The sequence below is a fragment of the Lactuca sativa genome, chromosome 8 (genome assembly GCF_002870075.4).
Source record: "Lactuca sativa cultivar Salinas chromosome 8, Lsat_Salinas_v11, whole genome shotgun sequence".
NCBI classification, from domain to species: Eukaryota; Viridiplantae; Streptophyta; class Magnoliopsida; order Asterales; family Asteraceae; genus Lactuca; species Lactuca sativa.
In genome coordinates this window covers 180929217-180951193 of record NC_056630.2, presented here as the reverse complement: position 1 = coordinate 180951193, position 21977 = coordinate 180929217, and the positions used below count along the sequence as shown (strand labels likewise).

The 21977-nt window shown below is 36.4% G+C and overlaps 1 protein-coding gene across 1 annotated transcript; it reads left to right on the top strand.

The window, feature by feature from the left end:
- Positions 1–15545: 15545 nt before the first annotated feature.
- On the top strand, positions 15546–16574 carry LOC111881771 (membrane protein PM19L). The gene is made up of 4 exons (XM_023878164.2): positions 15546–15727; positions 15818–16037; positions 16167–16212; positions 16296–16574. The coding sequence occupies exons 1-4, from the start codon at positions 15601–15603 to the stop codon at positions 16407–16409; spliced, it is 507 nt and encodes a 168-aa protein (XP_023733932.1). The 5' UTR covers positions 15546–15600; the 3' UTR covers positions 16410–16574.
- Positions 16575–21977: the final 5403 nt, after the last annotated feature.

Below are 21977 nucleotides of genomic sequence, written 5' to 3'. Positions count from 1 at the left end.
TGCTATGGTGAAGGCAATCCAAAAGGACCATGCACAACCGGATATAGTTACAGCCTTAGACACTATTCCAACAGATTTTTGGGTTGTTTAAAAAGTTTAAATTTTCTAAAATTTTATGAATGTTACGCATTTTGACGTTAATTACTTTATTTGCAGCCAAAGTACCAAATTCCTTTTTTTTACACTTGTTGACTTGCATCCCACGTAGTAGTTACACAAACATTTGAAAATATTTTACAAGAAAAAGTAGCGTAAAGTTACAAGTCTATAATCTTTTTTTATTTACCATATTAACTGGAAAAATAAAGAGTATAATAACATTTTATAGTTCTATTTAAACTACAAACGTCCAAGTCTCCAAGATAGATGATTTATATATAGTGTTTCATACCATTAGTCTAATAGCTTTCCACTAGTATTTATTAGTCTTTTAAATAATACATATAATTGTAAATGAATGATTTATTGTTTATACACTTTGCAAATTGGTTCGATTTTGATGGACTGATTTCTAAATAAAATATGCATTGATAAAATAAAATGTTCACTTAAAGTTTGTTGTATAGTTTCAGTTTTGTCTGTTATTTTTGTTGGTTCCATTTTTGCTTTCTCTAGTTATGTCGAAAAAAATACTCCCTCCGTCTTAAATTGATAGTCCACTTTTGACTTTTGAAGTCTTTTTACTTCAACTTTGACCTTAAATATTTTTATTTGTGTTATATATTACCCGATAAAACTTATAATAATGAAAAAACATTTAAAATACAATCCATTCATATATTTTGCATCAACTATTATCTATCAAAAACAAAAATATTTAAGGTCAAAACTGAAGAAAAAAGACTTCAAAAGTCAAAAATTGACTATCAATTTAGGAAGGAGGTAGTACAAATTAAAGAAGCCATAAACATGTTCATAAATAAAGTTAATACATTAACGGAACCATAAATGTTGATAAAAATACACAAAGAAAACCTGAAGCATATAGAAATAAAGCCATGTGCAAAAAAATAAAAACTCTTGCTACCAAAAGCAACTCTTCATAAACGTGCAATAAAATGAGACAGAAAGTTGTAAAATTATTAAAATTATTAAAGCATAAGATCATGGTTGTCAAAATCGCAATCTAATCATATGATCATACGATCCTAGATATAAAAAACGAGTCAGATCGTAGTTGGGGTGGGATCATAGGTAGGATTGTAGGATCGGGATCTGATCTAATCCTACCTTCCCTTGAATTTTTTTTTCAAAAGAAATTTTTTGACCACTTTATATCTTTTATCATTTATCAATTTACAGTTTATCATTTTGTGTTGTGACTTATGAGTAATATTTTGAAGTTTTTATAACCTTTGAATGAAAAATTGAATGTTTGAAATATTTTTTAAGTTTTAAAATTATAAATTAAAAATATGTTTTATTTTGTGGGATCTTAGGATCCCGATCTTGCAAACCCAAAAACGATCCTATGTAGGATCCTGATCTTGACAACCTTGCATAAGACCCATGAACTTTACCTAGAGATTGATTAAACCTTCAATGTTACCATCTCTATCAATTAAACTTCTACATAGCTTGACTAAAAAATTCAATAACATGTTAATATGTAACATCCCGATGTCAAGGTAATTTCAATTTCAACCCTATGTTTGTATATTATTGCAATTTTGATCCTTGAGTTGAAGAAGGTTGCTACATTGGCTGAAACATCCCAAAAATACGGCCCAAAAATTTCTTTTTAAAATCATTTAAGAAAACCATAATACATCAACATCATAATAAAATCACAAGTCATGCAACCAAAACATCATATCTAAATACTATATCAAAATCATGTATCAAAATATCAGAGTCTAAAACATCCCAGGCGATAAACTGTGGTGTGTGTCATGCAGTTATCCTGAACTCTTCCTCTTGCTAGTGGAAGTACCTAAAACCAAAACTGAAAACTATAAGCACGGAGCTTAGTGAGTCTCCCAAACTACCACATACCAAATACCATACAACTAGGAGATACCAGCCCTGCCCACACTCATAGAGATACGGGCCCTGCCCACACTCCACTAACTGGGAGATACGGGCCCGCCCACACTCCGCTGGATATAAGATACGGGCCCCGCCCACACTCAGCTACTATGAGATACGAGCCCCGCCCACACTCATCTACTATGAGATACAGGCCCCGCCCATACTCATCTACTAAACATATATACAAGTATCACACAGACAATAAGTATAGCTAAATCTATCAATCAGTCATATTTCCATACTCAAACTAAACTATGAGATACGGGCCCCGCCCACACTGGGCTAGCTGGGAGATACGGGCCTCGCCCACACTCGGCTACTAAACATGCATATACGGGCCGACCTTGGTGCCTTAGACCTGTCCTACCGGAGGAAAACTCACCTCGTAAAGCTGACTGTTGAAGTCTAGAGTGATGAATCTCTGACAGCTTCTCCCACGACTCCCCGGCTATTATAATCACAATAACACTTAGTCAAAACCTAATAATTCTCTTTAGGGTAAAATGACCATTTTACGCCTGGTCAAAGTCAAAGTCAACATTTGAGTTGACTCACCTCGTCGAGTCAATCCCTTGACTCACCGAGTTCCTCTGCCACTCTTGGCCGTGAAAACACAAACTAACTCGTCGAGTCCCTTCACAGACTCATCGAGTTCCACCTGGTACAGAATCGGGACAAACCAACTCAACTCGTTGAGTCCCTCTATGGACTCACCGAGTTCCTCTGTCTGATTGGGCTATCTTAATGGATTAAGCCCCAACACTTCAGATCCAAACTTCATACTTCACATAAACCGTGAATATGTCTTTTTAAGGGTAAAGTTTCCAGCTTTACCCGTTAATACCTCTTCTTAAAGGGTTTAGGTCAAACCCTAATTCCTTGGGACCTAAAACTTGGTCCTTAAGCCATCCACACACCAAACTAAAGCTTACAACCACATATCTAAACCCCTAACACTACTTGGACATGTAAAGTTCCCACCTTTTTCCACATGCATGGCCTTTTTGGGCTAAAAAGGCCAATATGACACTCTATGGCATGCATGGGGGTTCCAATGGCATAAAGTTTGCACCTTTATGTCATATCATCCCCTCTAAATCCTAGATTTGGAAGAATACCCACTTGGGTCGATCATTCTCCAAAAGCTATCATTCTTGGACCAAAAACCCTCATAAAGATGGACATGAAGAGATCTAATGAACTAATAGCCAAGACAGAAACTTGATTACTAGAAAATGTAGCAAATGGTGTGTAGTTTCTGGATCTACACTTTCCCTCTTAATCCCTCTATCTTCTTCTTCTTCCACAAGCTTCAAAAGCACACAAAGATCACTCAAAATGGCCCACTCTCTCAAATAAAGCTCTTGGGTTTCGTGGATTAGGGTTTGGGACATGGAGGCTGGAAATGAGGCCAAGGGGTGGGGATTAAGGAGCTTAAATAGGGTGCAAAACCCTAAAATTAGGGTTTCACTGTGGCCGATCTACGCGCCGAGTCGAGGCCTCTTGACTCGTCGAGTAGATAGTTTAAACCCCGTGTATATTCTGCACTCCACTCGACGAGTTTGGGCCACCAAATCGTCGAGTTACCCTTCCATAATAAATAAATTAATGAGTTAAATGCATACCAGGAACCAGGCGTTACAATTCTCCTCCACTTGTCTTAGACTTTGTCCTCGAAGTCTGCTACGTCTGAAAACAACTCCGGGTAGTGCTCCCTCATCTCCTCCTCGGGCTCCCAAGTCCACTCAGAACCCTTGCGGTGCTGCCACTGCACCCTTACTAACTGAACAACATTGTTCCTCAAGTTTTTCGTCTTGCGATCCAGAATTGTGACCGGCCTCTCAATGTAGTTCAAGTTGTCGTTAACCTGAATATCCTCTAAGGGTACAATCGTTGAATCATCCACTAAGCACTTCCGCAACTGGGAAGCATGGAAAGTGTTGTGGATCTGACTGATCTCTGTTGGAAGGTCCAACCGATACGCCACCTTGCCTACTCGGGCTATAACCCTGAAAGGACCGATGTACCTGGGGCCCATATTTCCTCGCTTCTGGAACCGGATAACACCTTTCCAAGATGACACCTTTAGGAGGACCATATCGTCCACCTGAAACTCCAAGTCTGAATGCCGGTTGTCGGCGTAGCTCTTCTGCCAACTCTACGCAGTTTGAAGCCTGCTTCGGACCTGTTGGATTCGCTCTATAGTCTTGAGTACTACCTCAGTACTCCCCATGACTCTCTGACCAACCTCGCCCTAACAGATTCGGGTCTTACACTTCCTCCCATAGAGCATCTCGAAGGGAGGTCGTTCTATGCTGGCGTGGTAACTATTGTTATACGAAAATTCTACTAACGGAAGATACATATCCCAACTGCCACCGGAATCCAAAACACATGCGTGTAACATGTCCTCGAGAGTCTGTATCATCCTCTCACTTTGTGCGTCTGTCTGAGGGTGGATAACGATGCTGAAGTGGAGACGAGTACCCATCTCCTCGTGAAACCGTTTCCAAAACCTGGAAGTGCAACAGACATCTCAGTCTGACACCACCGAGACAGGCACTCCATGTCGTGCCACTATCTTGCGCACGTATATCTCGGCCAGCTTCTTAGCTGACACACTCTTCTGGATCGGGATAAAATGAGCACTCTTGTTCAACCGATCCACGATGACCCATATCGAATCTACTCCACGTGCGACCCTGGGAAGTTTGGTGATGAAATCCATGGTGATATCTTCCCATTTCCACACAGGAATGTCTAACGATTGCATCTTGTCGTGGGGTCGTTGATGCTCTTCCTTGACCTTCCTGCAGGTCAAGCACCTCTCCACATACCATGCTACATCCCGCTTCATGCAGGGCCACCAATAACTAGGACGAAGATCCCAATACATCTTCGTCGCCCCAGGATGGATGGAGAACCTCGACTTATGGGCCTCATCCATCAGAACCTGCCATACTCCACCCTAGTACGGAACCCAGACCCTCCCATGCAGGGGCAACAACCCTCAATTTTCATAATCAAACGAGGCCACTCGGCCTACGATCCGCTCGCACTTCTGGCGCTCCTCCTTCAAGCCCTCAACATGTGCCTCTCTAATAACTATTATCCTCAGATAGATGTCTCGAATTGGAGCCACTACTGCCTTTCGGCTCAGGGCGTCGGCCACCATGTTGGCCTTGCCCGAGTGGTAGAGGATCTCACAGTCATAATCCTTCACCACATCTAACCATTGACGCTACCTCATGTTCAGATTCGGCTGATCCATGAGGTACCTCAAACTCTTGTGGTCCTTGTAAATGGTACAACGGACCCCGTAGAAGTAATGTCGTGAAATCTTGAGGGCAAAACCATATCCCCCAGCTCTAAATCATGTGTCGGATAGTTAGCCTCGTGAGGCTTCAGCTGCCTCGAAGCGTAAACTATCATGTGTCCCCGCTGCATCAATAACGCACTCATGCCCGTAATCGACGCGTCACAGTAAACCACGAAGTCATCCACACCCTCTGACAAAGTCAGGATCAGTGCCTCACACAACCGCTGTCTGAGAGTTTCGAAGGTTGCCTGCTGCTCAGGCCCCTAGCGGAAGGTCATCGACTTCTTGGTCAGTCGAGTTAAAGGAACAAAGATCTTGGACAAGTCCTGAATAAATCTTCGGTAATAACCCGCTAGACCCAGGAAACTCCGAATCTCAGTTGGAGACCTTGGAATCTCCCACTGCATCAGGCCTCTATCTTGGCCAGATCGACCAGAATACCCTTCTGGTTGACTAGGTCCCCAAGAAACTGCACCTCGTGTAACAAGAACTCACACATGGAGAACTTTGAAAAAAGTCTCTCCCTCCTCAGTGTCTCCAGTACCTCCCTTAGGTGCTCGTCATGTTGCTTCGGTGTCTTGGAATAGACCAAGATATCATCAATGAAGACTATCATAGACCTATCCAGCATCGGTTTGCACACGTGGTTCATGAGGTCCATGAATGTGGTTGGAGCATTGGTGAGCCCAAACGACATCACCACGAACTTATAGTGACCATAGAGAGTCCTAAAAGTTGTCTTTTACACATCCTCATCTCTGACTCGCATTTGGTGATAACCCGATCACAGAGTAATCTTGGAGAAACAAGATGCACCCTATAGTTGGTCAAACAAATCATCATTCCTCAGGAGGGGATAACGGTTCTTCACCATTACCTTATTCAGCTCTCGGTAGTCTATGCACATCCGATACGACCCGTCCTTCTTCTTCACAAATAGGATCGGGGTTCCCCATGGCGAAGTACTCGGTCTGATAGATCCCTTGTCTAGCAGCTCTTGCAGCTGCGTAGACAGCTCCTACATCTCGGGAGGAGCCAACCGATATGGTGCCTTGGCTATCTGAGCAGCACCAGGACCAGGTTAATCCTGAACTTAACCTATCTCTCCAAAGGTATCCCAGGTAAATCCTTCGGGTACTCTCGCACTACCGGTACATCATCCACTATCGCCTTACCCTTATCTCGGGTATCCATAACATAAGCAACATAACCTGTGCAACCCTGCTGAAGGTAATGTCTCGCCCTCACCGGTGAACATAAAACTGGTCTGTGTTGTGGCCTCTTGCCCTGGATCACTAACCCTCCCCCACTAGGAGTTCGAACCCTCACCAGCTGCTGCTCGTAGTTGATCACTGCCCCATTGGGGCTCAACCAATCCATACCCACTATAACCTTATTCCCTCGCAGGGGAATAGGAACTAGATCCACTGAAAACTTCTCATCTAATAACTATAGTGTACAACCTCTGTGAACCCTCGCAACCCTAATGGTCCTGTCATCTGCTATCTCCATATCCAGTTAGCAATCCAGCTCCCCCGGAGCTCCTACGAATTGCTTGCTAAGCACGAGCGACACAAAAGATCGGGTGGCACCCGAATCAAACAGCACCAAGGATGATATATTGTTCACTAAAAATGATCCTATAACAAACACATAAACATAAGAAATAATCAATACCAATAAAGAGATAAGGAGAAGATACATACCCGTAACGACATAAAGAGTTGCACATGCCTCCTCTGCTGTCAACTGGAAGACTCTGCTCTTCGCCACTGGCGCCTCTGCCCAAAAAGAGGCATGCAAGATCTACCCATGTAGTAACCGTCCCCGATAGGAGGTCATAGAGCCAGTCTTTTGCTGCATCTTGCACTGTGAAGGGGAATGCCCTAAGCTTGATTTGATCCTCCATGAAATTATGTGGCTTCATGCCCACACACACAACATGAAATTCTGTCATAAACTTGTGGGGATCTTCATTTTCCAAGCCTCTAAAGGTAGGGAGTAGGTGGATGAGTCCGGATTTAAGTTCAAGATTTGTGGCTGCCAGATATGTAATACAAAGAGGTTGCTGTGTAACTTCTTGTCTCGACCATTGACGAAGGGTTTGCTTGGGTGGTGGATTTGGAGGTGGATTCCCTCAATGGTTGTCTCCCATTGTGTGAGTAGTAGTTGAAGTTTATTTAGATGTAGTGTTTGGGATATTAAAATTAGGTGAAGATGGTGAAGTGGTATTTTTAGGTGAGGATAGTTGTGGTGAGAGTAAGAGGCTTTCTATTTTGGATGCGGATACACTTGAGAGGGGTACGTCAAATATTGATGACTGGAGGGTTAGATGATGAAGAAGTCTCGGAGCCCGGTTGCTTCTTATGAAGCTTGGCTTGCTTCCTTAACTTCTTTGCGGTTTTCTCTATCTCCAAATCAATTGGCAGCGGTGTACTTGTACGAAAAGATCTAGGCATAAACAATTAGTAACATCGTGTCCCCGACAACGACACCAATTTGTTAGGCGTGTCAAACCCAACAAATGATAGGGGTACAATATACTCCAAAAGAACACTACAATATTGCACTAAAAGATGGTACAAGGCAAGTTGGCTCGATCCACAGAGACACAGGACAATCGATCTATACCTCTTTGCGCAAGGTATTTTGGTCACCAACAATAAAGAGGGGGGTTTTGAATGCAATGATTAGAACAACTAATTAAAGACAAAAGTAATTGACTAAATAAATGGATTAAATTTAGAAATTGTGAAGAATCCAACTCTATATATGACAACTTGGCAATGCGATTCCAAAATGACATGATATTTGCTCAATTCTATCTAAGTTGGTACTTGAAAGTGTTAACAAGCTCTAACACTTCCCATTCACCACCTTATTTAACCCAAACAAGCTCTTTGATTAACCTTAACCTTACTAACCTAATCTAAACAAGCTCTTACAATTAGATTAAAAGATTGCATTAAGCTCTATGTGAATGTTCCCAACAACACCCAATACTCCTCACAAGCTCGGGAATGTAAAAGTGTGTGAAAAGATTTACACTAAATTCATTCAATGGAAATCAATTTAATGCTTGTTACTTAGTCCAATTCACAAAACAATTACGGATTTTGCAAAATGAATACCTTGAATGACCTAACCCTAATTCAAATGGTCAATAAGAATCATAATTAGAATAAAACATTCGATTGAAGCAAAATCAATTTCAGTAAATAGAAATTAAAAGCAAACATCAAGTCATATGATTGAAATCACGACCAAGAAGTCAAAACATGAAGTTGGAGAAACTAGGGTTCCAGCCACACATGGCTAGAACAAAATCACAAGTTGTAAAGATGAAAATGATGTGCAATTACAAATTACAAATAAGAGAAATAATGTTTCCAAATGCTAAACGATCAAATCCTTGTAAAAAACTTAGAAAGTCCCTCTACAATAATGCCTTGATATGTTGTGTGTGTAAAAATGACCCAATTCCCGTGATATGAAAAATAGGAAAAACTGCCAAAAGTTGGTTTTTGGGTCGAACACCGCCCATGTCAAAATAGAACAAATCAACACGGGTCGTGTTCAGTGTAGTCAACAGCCCCCTTTTTCTGGTCAACACGACACGTGCTTCTTTTGCAGTGTAAATCCAACACGCCCCGTGTACCCCTCTGACTCCAATTCGAAACTTCTTTTTTTCAACTTTTCTGCTCTTCGCCCGATCATCCCGAAATCTTCACCAATGCTTCCCGGCACCTCCCAAAGCGTGTCCCAACCTCCGGTTTACTTGAAAAAGACATGAAAGTGTGTAAATAAGGTTGTTCTAAAGACTAACATGAATATGATGAAATGCAAGAAAAAGGAAGAACAATTATGCTAAATAGATATGTAAAAAAAGGACTACAAAGTGTGCGAAAAGGTGCACAAATTGCACCTAACATTGATAATCGGAACGAAGGCCGACTCACGAGTGGTATCAAATTGAATTTGGAGAATGAGCCTCTTGATTTCGACTAAGGTGTTCTATCTAAGTTGAGTTGATGATTTGGAGTTGGATTCAAATTGATTTCCTATGTTTTTTATTCTCTATTTCAGTCGATTTCTAAGAGTCAAACACTGAAAGTCAAAATTAACTTTTGATTGAAACTTCGTGATTGAATCGATAGTGAAATCAAAAGTTGTTTTTCTTTGGAGTTGATTCAAGAAGATTCGTTCTTGATGTTTGAATAGTAATCAAATTTGACACTTGATTTGCTTTAGGAACGAAGGTTAAATTTCGATGTCTAATGGTTACTCGATTTTGACTGGTTAATGCATATTAGTTGAAATTGAGTCAAGTATTGGGATTTTGAATGTTGGTCTCTAGCATCTGTGTACTTAATTTCGATCGATGTTGTTTATATCAAAGAGTTCGAATAATTTTTAAAATCAATCTTGGTTAGTTGTTTGGAATCAAATGTTTGTGATGTTGGATTCAAAACCGACTTCAACTAATGAAGCATTAGAAGTGGACGGTGTTTACAGGGAGTAGAATGGATGTATGTTTACTTGATTTTGAAGTCAAATTCAAGATGGATGTTGTCGATCACGGATTCGGAATGGGAGCATCAATAGTTCGGTTTGATATTGATGAACTGGAAAATGAAATGGGTTTATTGGAGTAGCGATGATCAATAGTTAGGTACGACCTGAGATTAATAAATCGATGGTTTGATATTGAGTCGTTGTTGATGAAAAATGAAGTTGCTGTTGATTTTGATTTGGTTGATTGTTTCTGGGAAGCGAAGTCAGTGATATTGTATTTGATTTTGTGGTTGCTTGGATGTTGATAGTCGAAGATTTCGATGGCCGACGATTGATGACCACCAGTTGAAGAAATTTGATTTGGGAAAAAGGGGTTGATGTTATTGATAAAGAAGATTTGGATGATTTTGATTTCGATGGATTGATTTTGAGGAAATGATTTGGTGATGTTGATGAAAAGCGAAGGTTTTAGTAACAAAAGCGAAGGATTGTAATCGTAATAGCGAAGATTTTGATGTCGATGGTTTTGGGTCACTGTAATGAAAAGCGAAGCTGAATGATTAAGATGTTACTGTTCATGTTTAAGCGTTCGACATGCTTCGTTTTTGATAGTTTTTTGATTGAGAATAAACTTCGTTATCAATGATGTTGTGGATTTCGTTACCAGGTTAACGAATTAGGGAAGAAACCAACCAAGTTTCAAAATTGGTCCTTAAACTTTCAAAGATTTGGCAGTTTACACCCAAATTCGACATAAGGCCCTAATTTCGATAGTTTGGAAGAAAAGAGGCAGAATTTTCGAATTGGTCCTTGCAACTTTCGATGGTTTGACAGTTTATAACCATATTCGACATTAGGACCTAATTTTCGATAGTTTGAAGAATTGTGAAGATCTTTTAAAGTTGTACCTGAAGTTTCGAAATTGTGGCAGAAAATACCCAATTTCGAAAATGGGGTTATAAAGCCGAGAAAACGAAGAATATTCATTTCTGGTCCCTACACTTGGTGCGAACTTACACTTTATGCCTAGTTTCGCAAATGGGAGAGTGTTTCGTATCTTTAGTTGTTTTTGGCGCAACAAGTCCCTGTAGAATTCTGTTATTGACGATTTTTAACCGGATTTTGGAAAATCTTGCAACTCCCATCAAAAAGTCGAAAATTTTCACAAATTGGAATTTTTTTCGAGGCTTTTTCGTGATTGTTTTTCTGTGCAAGATTTTCAAGGTTTTATTTTTGGCACACATCAAGGGGGAGTATTGTGAAGTTCATTCCTCGGGCGCTTCTCACCCTTAATGGGTTTTATAATCATTTTTTGATTATAAAATGGGGGAGAATGATGGCTATTTGAAGCGAGTTTTTTGGGTATTCATTTGCGGATTTGAAGACCAGTGTTACTTCGAGGGGGATTTTGGTCTTGATCGTACGTGCTCGTTAGATATTGAAGTCGTGCATCCAATCCTAACTTTGAGGGGGGATAATGTTAAGGTGCAAAGTCACACTTGGATGTATTTGTGCTTTACCCACTTGTATCGTGTGATGAGTTGTCTTTCCTATAAATAGAAAGTGAGTGACACTCATTTATGTAATGAACACTTCGAGAGCATTAGTTTAGAGAGAGAATTTGGAAGACCTATTTTGTACTCTTTCTATCAATACTAATGAGAGATAAACCCACATTTATTTACTTCATGTGTTCTTGATTTTGTATGACGATTCACTAGATATTTTCTAATTCCGCATATACCATCATAATCAACACCACTACAAACCTCTGGGTCTTCCTACAATACATAAATCAAATGGGCCGACATTGGTGCCTTCGACCCATAAAACAGTGAGGAAACTCACCTCAAATGCTGAAGCTCACTGCAAGAAATCCCTAGTTGCTGCCCTGACGATTTCCCAAACTAACAATTACCAACACAATATCCAATTAGCAACTGAATTCCAAACCATGATCCATAATCCAAACTTGGGGTAAAATGACCATTTTACCCCTGGCCCAACAAGACTCACAACTAAGGCCCAAACCTATAAGATCCATAAATGCCCATTAATAGCCCAATTTTCAAAATTGGGCCCAAGCCCATATAGGCCTTACCCAAAAGCCCAACAATTCCTGGTCCAATAATAATTCTCCGATGGCCTAAATGTCCAAGCCTATTGGTCCCTCTAAAGTCCAAACCATTGGGCCTGCCAAGGCCCAATACAAAATCTTGGCCCAACTAGACATGTCTAAACAGAAGCCCAAGACTCTAAGATTACCCTGCTCAAAATCCCAACACACAAAACCTAAACCCAAGCCCGAAGCCCAAGCATGAAACAAACCCATAAGCCCACTGATGCACGTACGTGGGGCCTACCCCCTTAGGTACGCTCAGCGTACTCGAAGACAAAGGTCGGGGGCCTCAAATTAGTATGCGAGACGTACCTACAGATCCTCCAAACACCTTTCATGACTTAACCAATTAAGTAATTTACGTCTAAACTTCAGGAAACCTCTCAATGAAGCTTTAAATGCATAAAGTCGACACGGCACCTTTATGCATTTGCATGACAGAAAGGGACCCAATAACCAATTTAATCCATTAACACCCAACAAGAACAAGCATGGGCCTCATCTAAGCATCAAGCAAGCATTTTTATAAACTTATAACCTTAGATCTACCAAGAGTGGCAACTCAAAGCTTCTGAAGTATTGTCCAACTTCTAGTGATAAATATCAACTTCTAATGATCAAGCTAAGAACTTTTTATCTTCTATGAGCTGAAAATGTAGCAAGGAGTCTAGATCCACAAGCCCTTCCTTGAACCACCACCTTATACCAAGCTTCCACTTCTTGAAATACACTAGAATCCACCAAAAATGCACATAACCCTCTTGGATGAAGTTATAACTTGATATTTAGGGTTTAAGACACTGGAGGATGAAGGAGAGGCGCACACCTTGGACTTAAGGTGCTTAAATAGTGAGCTAACCCTTAAAATTAGGGTTTTGGGGATCCTGAACGTACGTTGGGCGTACATCTCCCAAACCCGTGTCCACTTTTCCATCTCTATGTTAGGCATACCCCAGCGTACGCTAGGCGTACTCTCGCGCATATCACCTTACATGCATGGGATTACCTTGCCGATTATATTAGGGACCAAAATTGCCAAAATCTTCAAAGTACCACAACTTCCTAAGGGAATTTTCGTCCACCACTTTTCTTTATAGGGTTTGGAACATTCTTGATTAACCAACTATTGATTAATGAATATTCAACCCTTTGATTAATTAAACAGTAAATTAACTCCGAAATTTTATTTTTAATTAGTTTCTAATTAATTATCTACCATAATAATTTATAAACCAATCTCTCTTTTTCTTTATTCTTCTCAATTTGAGTATTGAAGGCAACCCAAAAGGACTCTATTATTATTAGAAATATTACCAATAGTTAGTGACATTTGATACTCTTTCCAATAATAAATTACTTGATAAAACATATAACAATGGAAAGACAATTAAAATACAATTAAAATACAATTCATTCATATATTTTGAATCAAGTATTATATATATAAAAAAAATATTTAAGGTCATAATTAAAGAATAAAGACTTCAAAAAGCAAAAATGGACAATAAATATAGGATGGAGGTAATATGTATATATATATATATATATATATATATATATATATATATATATATATATATATATATATATATATATATATATTAGTTTTTTTTCGGATTACATATCAAGATATCAACTTATTTTTATTTCCCATAAAAGACCTTGTATTTTTTTTTCAATTTGGCCCTTTTAGCAAGCTTATCAAAAATCTTTCGATTTTATACATCTTTTCTAGAATAAAAAACCCAATGTTTACACAGAAAAACCCTTGTATTTTACAAAAAAAATCTTTTGAACCAAACGTTTTCATTTTGGATCATAAGTCTCATGTTTTTCTTGTTTTTGTTGTAAGGTTTATGGTAGTTTTTAATATTAAAATCTGACATATAATTTGTTTTTTTATACAATGATTATATATATATTATATATATATATATATATATATATATAATTCTTGTTGGCACAATGCATATCAAAATATATTTGTATGATGCTAAATGATTGTAGTAGGTGAAGAACAATTGTCTGGTTTGCATTGAGAATGTTTCTAACGAGCAACAAATGAAAGATTAGATTAGATTCAAAATGTAGACTGGTGTTTGCAACTCTCTTTCTATTTGATTCTTCAAGCAATCTTAGATATTAAGTCAACTTAGACCGCTAATTTTTACCCGTTACATTCTCTAAGTATCCTACAAATAAATTTTGATACGCATTTGCTAATAACCACCACATACAATCACCTTTTTCTTTGTTTCAACAAATCTGATGTTTCCTTTACATTCTAATGTTGAAGTTCATTAAAAACATTATAAATAGAACACGAATTTGAAAACTTTGAAGTTAAAATAAAAGAAAAAAATTCAATTACACAAACAAAAAATGAGTCTTAAAGGAATATAATGACATTATTATTGATCAAACATCTTTTAATATTCAAAATATTTATAAGGGGAAAAACATGAAAGTTGAAATAAGATTTCAAAAAATGGTCAAATGTGAGGGGGGTTTTCAGAAAAATAAAATTGAGGGTTTTTTCGTAGAAAAAAGAATTTTGTGGTTTTTTTGGAAAAAAATATCTAAACTAAAAGATTATCGGTAGAGATGAGCATGCATGAGTAGATTTGAGTCAGTTTTTTGTTAAAGCTAAACCAAACTATAGAAAGTCGGGTTTTGGGGTTTATAGGTTTTCGGTTTGAATTACCATGGATTATGTGGGTTCACACTTTTATGGGTTTTTTAGGTTCAAATCCACTAAAAGTACGTTGCTATAAATGGTACCATATTAAATTTAAATATATTAAAATAATTACATAAGGGTAAGAAGAGTAAGAGTATTTATAACTTCAAATTTATCTCGAAACATAACACAAATCAAACATAATAACATAGTTAATATTATATATATATATATATATATATATATATATATATATATATATATATATATATATATATATATATATATATATATATATAATAAAACACATTCATGCATCTCATACTTATATGTCGTTAAATTCAATTTTATATATATATATATATATATATATATATATATATATATATATATATATATATATATATATATATATATATATATATATATATATATATATATACGTGTTGGTTTTAAAACTCATTGGTCGGTTCGGTTTTACTGGGTGTGTTGAATATACAAAACCAAACCGTTATTGGTTATTATAAAAATTCAAACTCATTCGGTTGATTTTTGTCAGGTTTTTGATTTTTTGGTTTCGGTTTTTAGTTCTGTTTTTTTATCATCCCTAATTATTGGTAAAGAAAGGGTAACTTTTAAAGATAAATAAATGTTTCTGTTTAACTTAGAAAAAACTTAGTAAATAAGTGTTTTATGATGTTAACCGAAAATTTAATATGTAAATGAAGAAACTAACATTAGTTTATCCCTAATTAAGGATGCTTTTCCTCGGCCGGGTGCAAGAGGAAAGAATTGAGTCGTTTCTTTGGTTTGAAGCCAACCACAAATTTAAACCTAAAGCAAAACAAATGTTATTAATCCCCATTATAAATCTTAGCTCCTTCAAGCAGATGATCAAAAGTTTCAAAACCTTGTGATCAATCATCTTTACAGGCCATGGCTTCTGGAGCTGGGCAACCTGCAACATTCTTCCTCTTCTTCATCAACCTCGTGCTTTTTTTAATCATCACCATTATTGCTTCCTGGGCTGTTAACCATGGCATCGACGACACCCATCAACAAGGTACATATTAATTACAAATCGGAATTCGATTTTAATCATACGTTTTCTACCAACGAGTAGGGTTTTGATATTATGGCGTAACTGTTGCAGCATCTGTTTTAAGTATTCCGGCAAGAATATTTCCGATATACTATCCATTCGGCAATATGGCCACGGGCTATGTCGTTATCTTGTCTCTTTTAGCTGGGGTTTTGGGCTTGGCGACCTCCCTCACCGGAATCTATAATGTAGCTCAATGGAATGCTTCCAATCTATACGCAGCTTCTGCTTCTTCTTTACTCAGTTGGACACTCACACTGCTTGCCATGGGGTATTTCATACTTACATATCTTTCTTAATTAGCAAATGGAAGGAGACTTATAATGCACCATTTGTCACCATTTAATACACATTCATGCATCTCATACTTATATGTCGTTAATTATCAATCATTCTTCAGATTTGCCTGCAAAGAGATAGAAATCGGCTGGACTGGTAACACCTTGGTACGTAGTTGTATTTGCTATTCGAAACATTTTTAAATCAAGAAATTAAGGAAATGTCTCTAATGGTGTCGTCTTGTTTGCAGCGTGTTCTAGAGACAATCTTGATAGTTGTAACCGGGACACAGTTATTTGGCATGATTGCAATTCATGCAGGGATTGAAGAAGTTTCGAGGTATGGTGGCGGCGGAAGAGTCTAATTAAGTATCTATCGAATTGTGTTGTTGATTGCTTATGCATGATCTTGATGACTTGTTTATATAATGTAATTAATTTCTATTCATCAAGAATCGTGTTCCAATGAAGCCATATATATATTGTTTGAACTTTGAAGAGATAAATATATATTTTTTTTATTGTTTGGACTTTGAAGAGATATATATTTTTTTATGTTTTTCCATCACGGTGTAAACGAGTCAGGCCGAACCCGAACCTGGCCAGATGGCTCGAGCTTGTTTCTAGCTTTATTATACAGAGCTCGGCTCGGGCTCGAGCTCGACTCGTTTTTTGTCTAACGTGCCTAAATAAGTTTAAGTTGGATTCGAACTCACTAAGAAGCTCGTTTTACTAATACCTTAAATCCCTAATTCCTCAAATATATTTTTATTTTAATATTTATAAAAAAATAATCTATATTATATATAGGCTCCTTTAGGCTGGTCAGTCTAATCAAGCTTAATGACATAGGCTCGAGCTCGAGCTTGTTTAATAAATGCGCTTGATATTAAGCTCAGGTTCGGCTCGGAATCTTTTAAAATCGATTTTGAATCGAGCTTCTAACGAGCCGATCCCGAGTAGCTCACGTATAGCTCAGCTCGTTTGCATCATATTTTTATTAAATTTTCAATTATATTCTACCATTTAATAATTATAATATAAGCAACAATTGGAGATATTTAGTGAAGATACATTCATAATTGTTATTGTTCTATGTTAAACTTTAGATCTAAAAACAAATATACCCTCTTTATATGGCTCTTTGATCAAATTCATTAAACAACATTTTAACAAGAAATTTCATTCTTGGCCATTAGGATATGTTTAACATACTAATTGAAAAGTTAGCTGTTAAATAACTAGTTGATAAAAAATAATATTTTGTAAAACTAGCTGAAAAAACTAACTGGAATATATAAAATGATATAAAAAGCAATTTTAAAAAAATCTATAATTGTAATTAATTAAGAGGATATATTTGAAAATTTTTAAAAAACTTCTAAAAATCTAATCTAAGTAGTTTTTTAAAAATTAACTTATAAACTACTTTTGTTTTGTCAAACATGACAACTTAAAAAAAAACTCAAAAAATAAGATAGTTTATCAGCTACTTGTGGCACGCAAGCACAACGTTGATTATATTTAGAATAGAGATCTAATGAGTACATTGGTAATGTAATATATTTTACTACTCTTCATTTATTTATGAAAAAGTATAAAAAAATATTTAGATTGCTTTGATTATGGAAAAAAAATTCCAATTTTCTGAAATTTTTTATAAGAAAAAGTAAAAGATTTTGAAAACACATTTGGTTTGATAACTGTTCAAAAAAGTTCTCGAAAACAAGATTTTGTTTTTTTAATTTACAAAAAACTTAAAAAACAAATAATTATTGTTTTATACACTTTTCAATTTTCAGAACCACGGATTTTATATTAAAATCTAACTAGCAAAAACTTAGCCAAAAATAAATATTAAGTAATAGCTAGCTAAGGATTTTAAAATCACACAACCCGGTTAATAGCACTATGTCCATTTTTTAGTTTTATTTTTTTAGTAGTGAATAAGATTTGATATGTGAATCAAGTCCAATTCATGAGTAATGAATAATATTTTGAAAGATGATTGAATCCTAAATTTATAAGGACTAAATAATCAAGGGAGTTTCATTTTCTTTCGTTTATGAACTATTTGAAAAAGCCCATGTTTTATAAATTTCGATGTTAGCCAAAGCATTAGTATATAAAATAATTAAAATTTTGTAACTTTAAAGTTAAGTCTTCTTTATTTTTGATTAAACGATCATTATGTAATATAGAGTTCTTTGTTGAACTTACCTTTATATCTAATCAGTACATGAAATTTTCGTACATCCAATTTTGATCAACCTTAACATATAATAACTCACTTTCACCATAAATGCTTAGGTTATGAACCCTTGACTTGAATGGATTTAGGCACCGTTTGATTTAAAACTTCACCAATCCATCTAAACTTGTCTAATTAACAATTTACACCCAAATTTGTCTACTACTAGAATATTACCTTATTTGTGAACAGTTTTATCAACTCAACATATAATTTCGCTAAAATTTGTTTCCCCCCGGTTCAAAAACTGATGTTTATCTCTCTATCATCTATAATCATAAGGGAGAACCGAAAGAGAACAAATAATGAATTCATATACTTTTACTTCCAACTTTCATACATTGACCACTAAAGTTTCATAGTCTCCGATTTCAAACCAAAACTTCACTCTTCACCAAAATATCCCAATTACTTCCATCCAAATATTTTGCCGCCCAAACTCACATATCAATATATTTTATTTAATGGTTCTTATCCAAAACTCATTGTTTTCCCAAAGATTATATACCACAACTTTGATCAACAATTTAATAGTTTCTTTCCTTAGAGTTAGTTAACCACCTAATGTGTCAATTCTATGTTCATATTATTTATCATTGATTTTAATCACCTGGCTATGCACTAACACTTAATAAAAAGAACACGCCGGTCTGCATAAGCATCCACAGGACCACATGGGTCTTTTTAAAGTCTTCATTTAAATTGACATGTGAACAAAAATTGCGGAAGGTTTCCTATGTAAAAAGGTTCAATAGAAAGACAAGCCCCTTTATAACTTTTTTTTAAAGTAATCATCCTATAGCATTACTTTGTTACTTTTATGATTATTGTCATAAAAACCCAACAATGTTTTGTGTTTGGTTTTAAAAGGTCCTTAAACTAATTTTGTTTTGTGTTTGGTTGTAAAAGGTCCTTAAACTAATTTGTGTTCCTTCCAAAACCATTAAAGTGAGAAATGACTTGTTGAAAAGGGGAAATTCAAAATTTTCATCCGGTTAGCAGGTTAGTTTGTACTGTCGACTTACATGACATAGACAAATACAATGGTCGACGTGGCATAGATAGTAATTTATTTTTGCCATTTTTCAAACGTGAGGGACCCCTACTACTAAATATTGGAACATGAGGTTGGGAGCTAAAAGTTTGATGATGATATTAATTCTCATGTATCTACTCAATCTCTCACTTTTATCCTTCACACTTACGTATTCTTCCATGGCGCATGATAGTTTGCGATAGAGATGGCCAGTGCATTATCTGCAAAATCAATCCACCGGTAGAAGAGATGCTTACTTGCAACACCTGTGTTACTCCTTGCCACCTCAACTGTCTATATGCTTGTCTACAAACCCTAGCTGGTGTTTCCTAATGGGAGTGTCTAGACTGTTTAATTCGCATCTCATCCCACTCCACTCGTCTTCGTCCATGGTTACATCGGGATCTAAACCATCAATTGTGTTAATTGCAGCCATCCCACCATCGAATCCGATATATCACTCTCTGACCAAAACAAGGCCAAGAGACATACCTGGCAGTGGATGAGTAGATCATAAATGCCACAGGGATAATTTTTGTGAGTTTAAAGCTTAATGAAATCGCAAAAGGAAACACATTGATAAACTCATTGGTGCATCAAAGGTAAAAGAACAAATCATGAAGAAATCAATCTTCTCAATCGTGATTGGATCTAACGAATTCATTAACAATTATTTGCTTCAGGTTCTCGCTATTGGAGCTAACGTTTCACAGACCCTCGACTCTTTTGTCGAGCATCACCTTAGTCACCTTCAAGCCCACAAGCTACACTCACCCATCACACACACACACACACATTGTATTTTATTGGAAGGCGTTGGTGATTGATTGGTAGTGATGGAGATGCATGTGAGAAAGAAACACTAATGAAGGGAGGGTGTAGCCACGGGAGACAGAGGATGCATAACCCCAATTTCTTCCCCTCCTTCCTTCAACAAAAGCTTGAATTGACAACGACTAGAGATGAAATGAGATGGTTGGTCCTGGTGGGGAATACAACGAAGATGTCAGATTACAGATGATGATAAAGATGACGGAGGGGCTATGAGACGACCATCGATTTCCAGGCTTAAAGGAAGACGGAGGAGATAACTTCGGCTAAAAAACCCATGACTCCATGAGTATCATAGATAGCCATAGGAATGTAAGGGATAGTGGTTTGTCTTACACATGGGATCCATGTGGAATAATATATGCCATGTCATCTAAGTTTTGATTGAATTTACATGGTAACCGGGAACAAGAGGTTATCTTCCCCTTAATAACAGGTTATTTTTTAGTTTATACCTTTAAAAGGAATAAAAATTAGTTTAAGGACATTTTAAAACCAAACATAAAATCTTGTTGGATTTTAATGACAATAACACTTACTTTTATTTACTAAGGGGCATTTTGACAAAATTTAAATTTTTAAGATGTCTGAATTTCTAAGAAGATCTGAATTTTTAAGATCTGAATGTTTATATGTTGTTTGGGTGAAACCTCTAAATTGTTGTGCCAAATTATAAAAATAATCATTTTAATCTTATGTATACAACTATGATTCAAATCAAGAACATAAACAAATTGTCCATTACAAAATCCAATCAAAATTACCACAAAGAAAGTTCCTATATAACTTTTTACACAAACCAAAACAAAGGAGCAAATACTTCGTTACAAAATCCAGTCAAAATTATCCAACACACTTTCTTCGGTATCAAAATTTAAGCTATGAAATTTGAGTGTTTAATACATTCTACTACAAAATATCAAGTTAAACGTTAACTACTTTTAATGCATGTTGGCATTTAACCCTTTAAATAATTCATCAAACTACAAAATATTCAAGTTTGAACTTTGCTACATTCATAACTGCTACAAAGATTAAACACCACCAAAATTAAAGCCAAGTGCCTGAAACATTTTTTTACATTATAAACTTTCAATTGTCAACAAATCAATAATAATAAACTGATCAATGCTCCTTAAACTCGACCCTTACGCCTCCATGTTGAACAGTGGATTCAACCATAATCAATGGCGGATCCAGCCCAGAAGTCAAGTGAGGTGCGCATTGACCATTGACCAAAAGTCAACTGATGGATCCATTCTCCTTGATATTCTATTAAACATATGCTATAACTTATAATTTAGAACCAAATACCATAACTAAACATCCAATTAACCAAGAATTACAACTAACAAAATCCCACCAAAAAAAACCCCAATTTTTAATCAGCAAAATCAAACAAAAGAAACTCAACCATTTAACGGTTAAAGATAACAAATAATAATTAAACCAACAACTAACAATTATTACCAAAAAGATACAAATAAAACTAATAGTTACTTTAACAAAGATGGAAGATGGCTCCTCTTGGGGTTTTTTCATTCAAAGTTGGCAGGAAAGAGTGAGAAAAAGGGCGGAACGGGAATGAATTACTAGAGTAGATTAGATTAGAAGAGAGAGAGCCATAAAAGATTTATGAAATTTCAAGCGTTCGGTGCAATCAAATATCAAGTTGGGATAGACCGTAAGTTTATAAGGGAAAAAAAATATATATGTTTAATATAACCCATGGGACACATATTTAAGTGGGGTCCATGCATCCCACTACAAATGCATTGAATCACCACTGATCAATAATATGTGAGGTTTTTAATA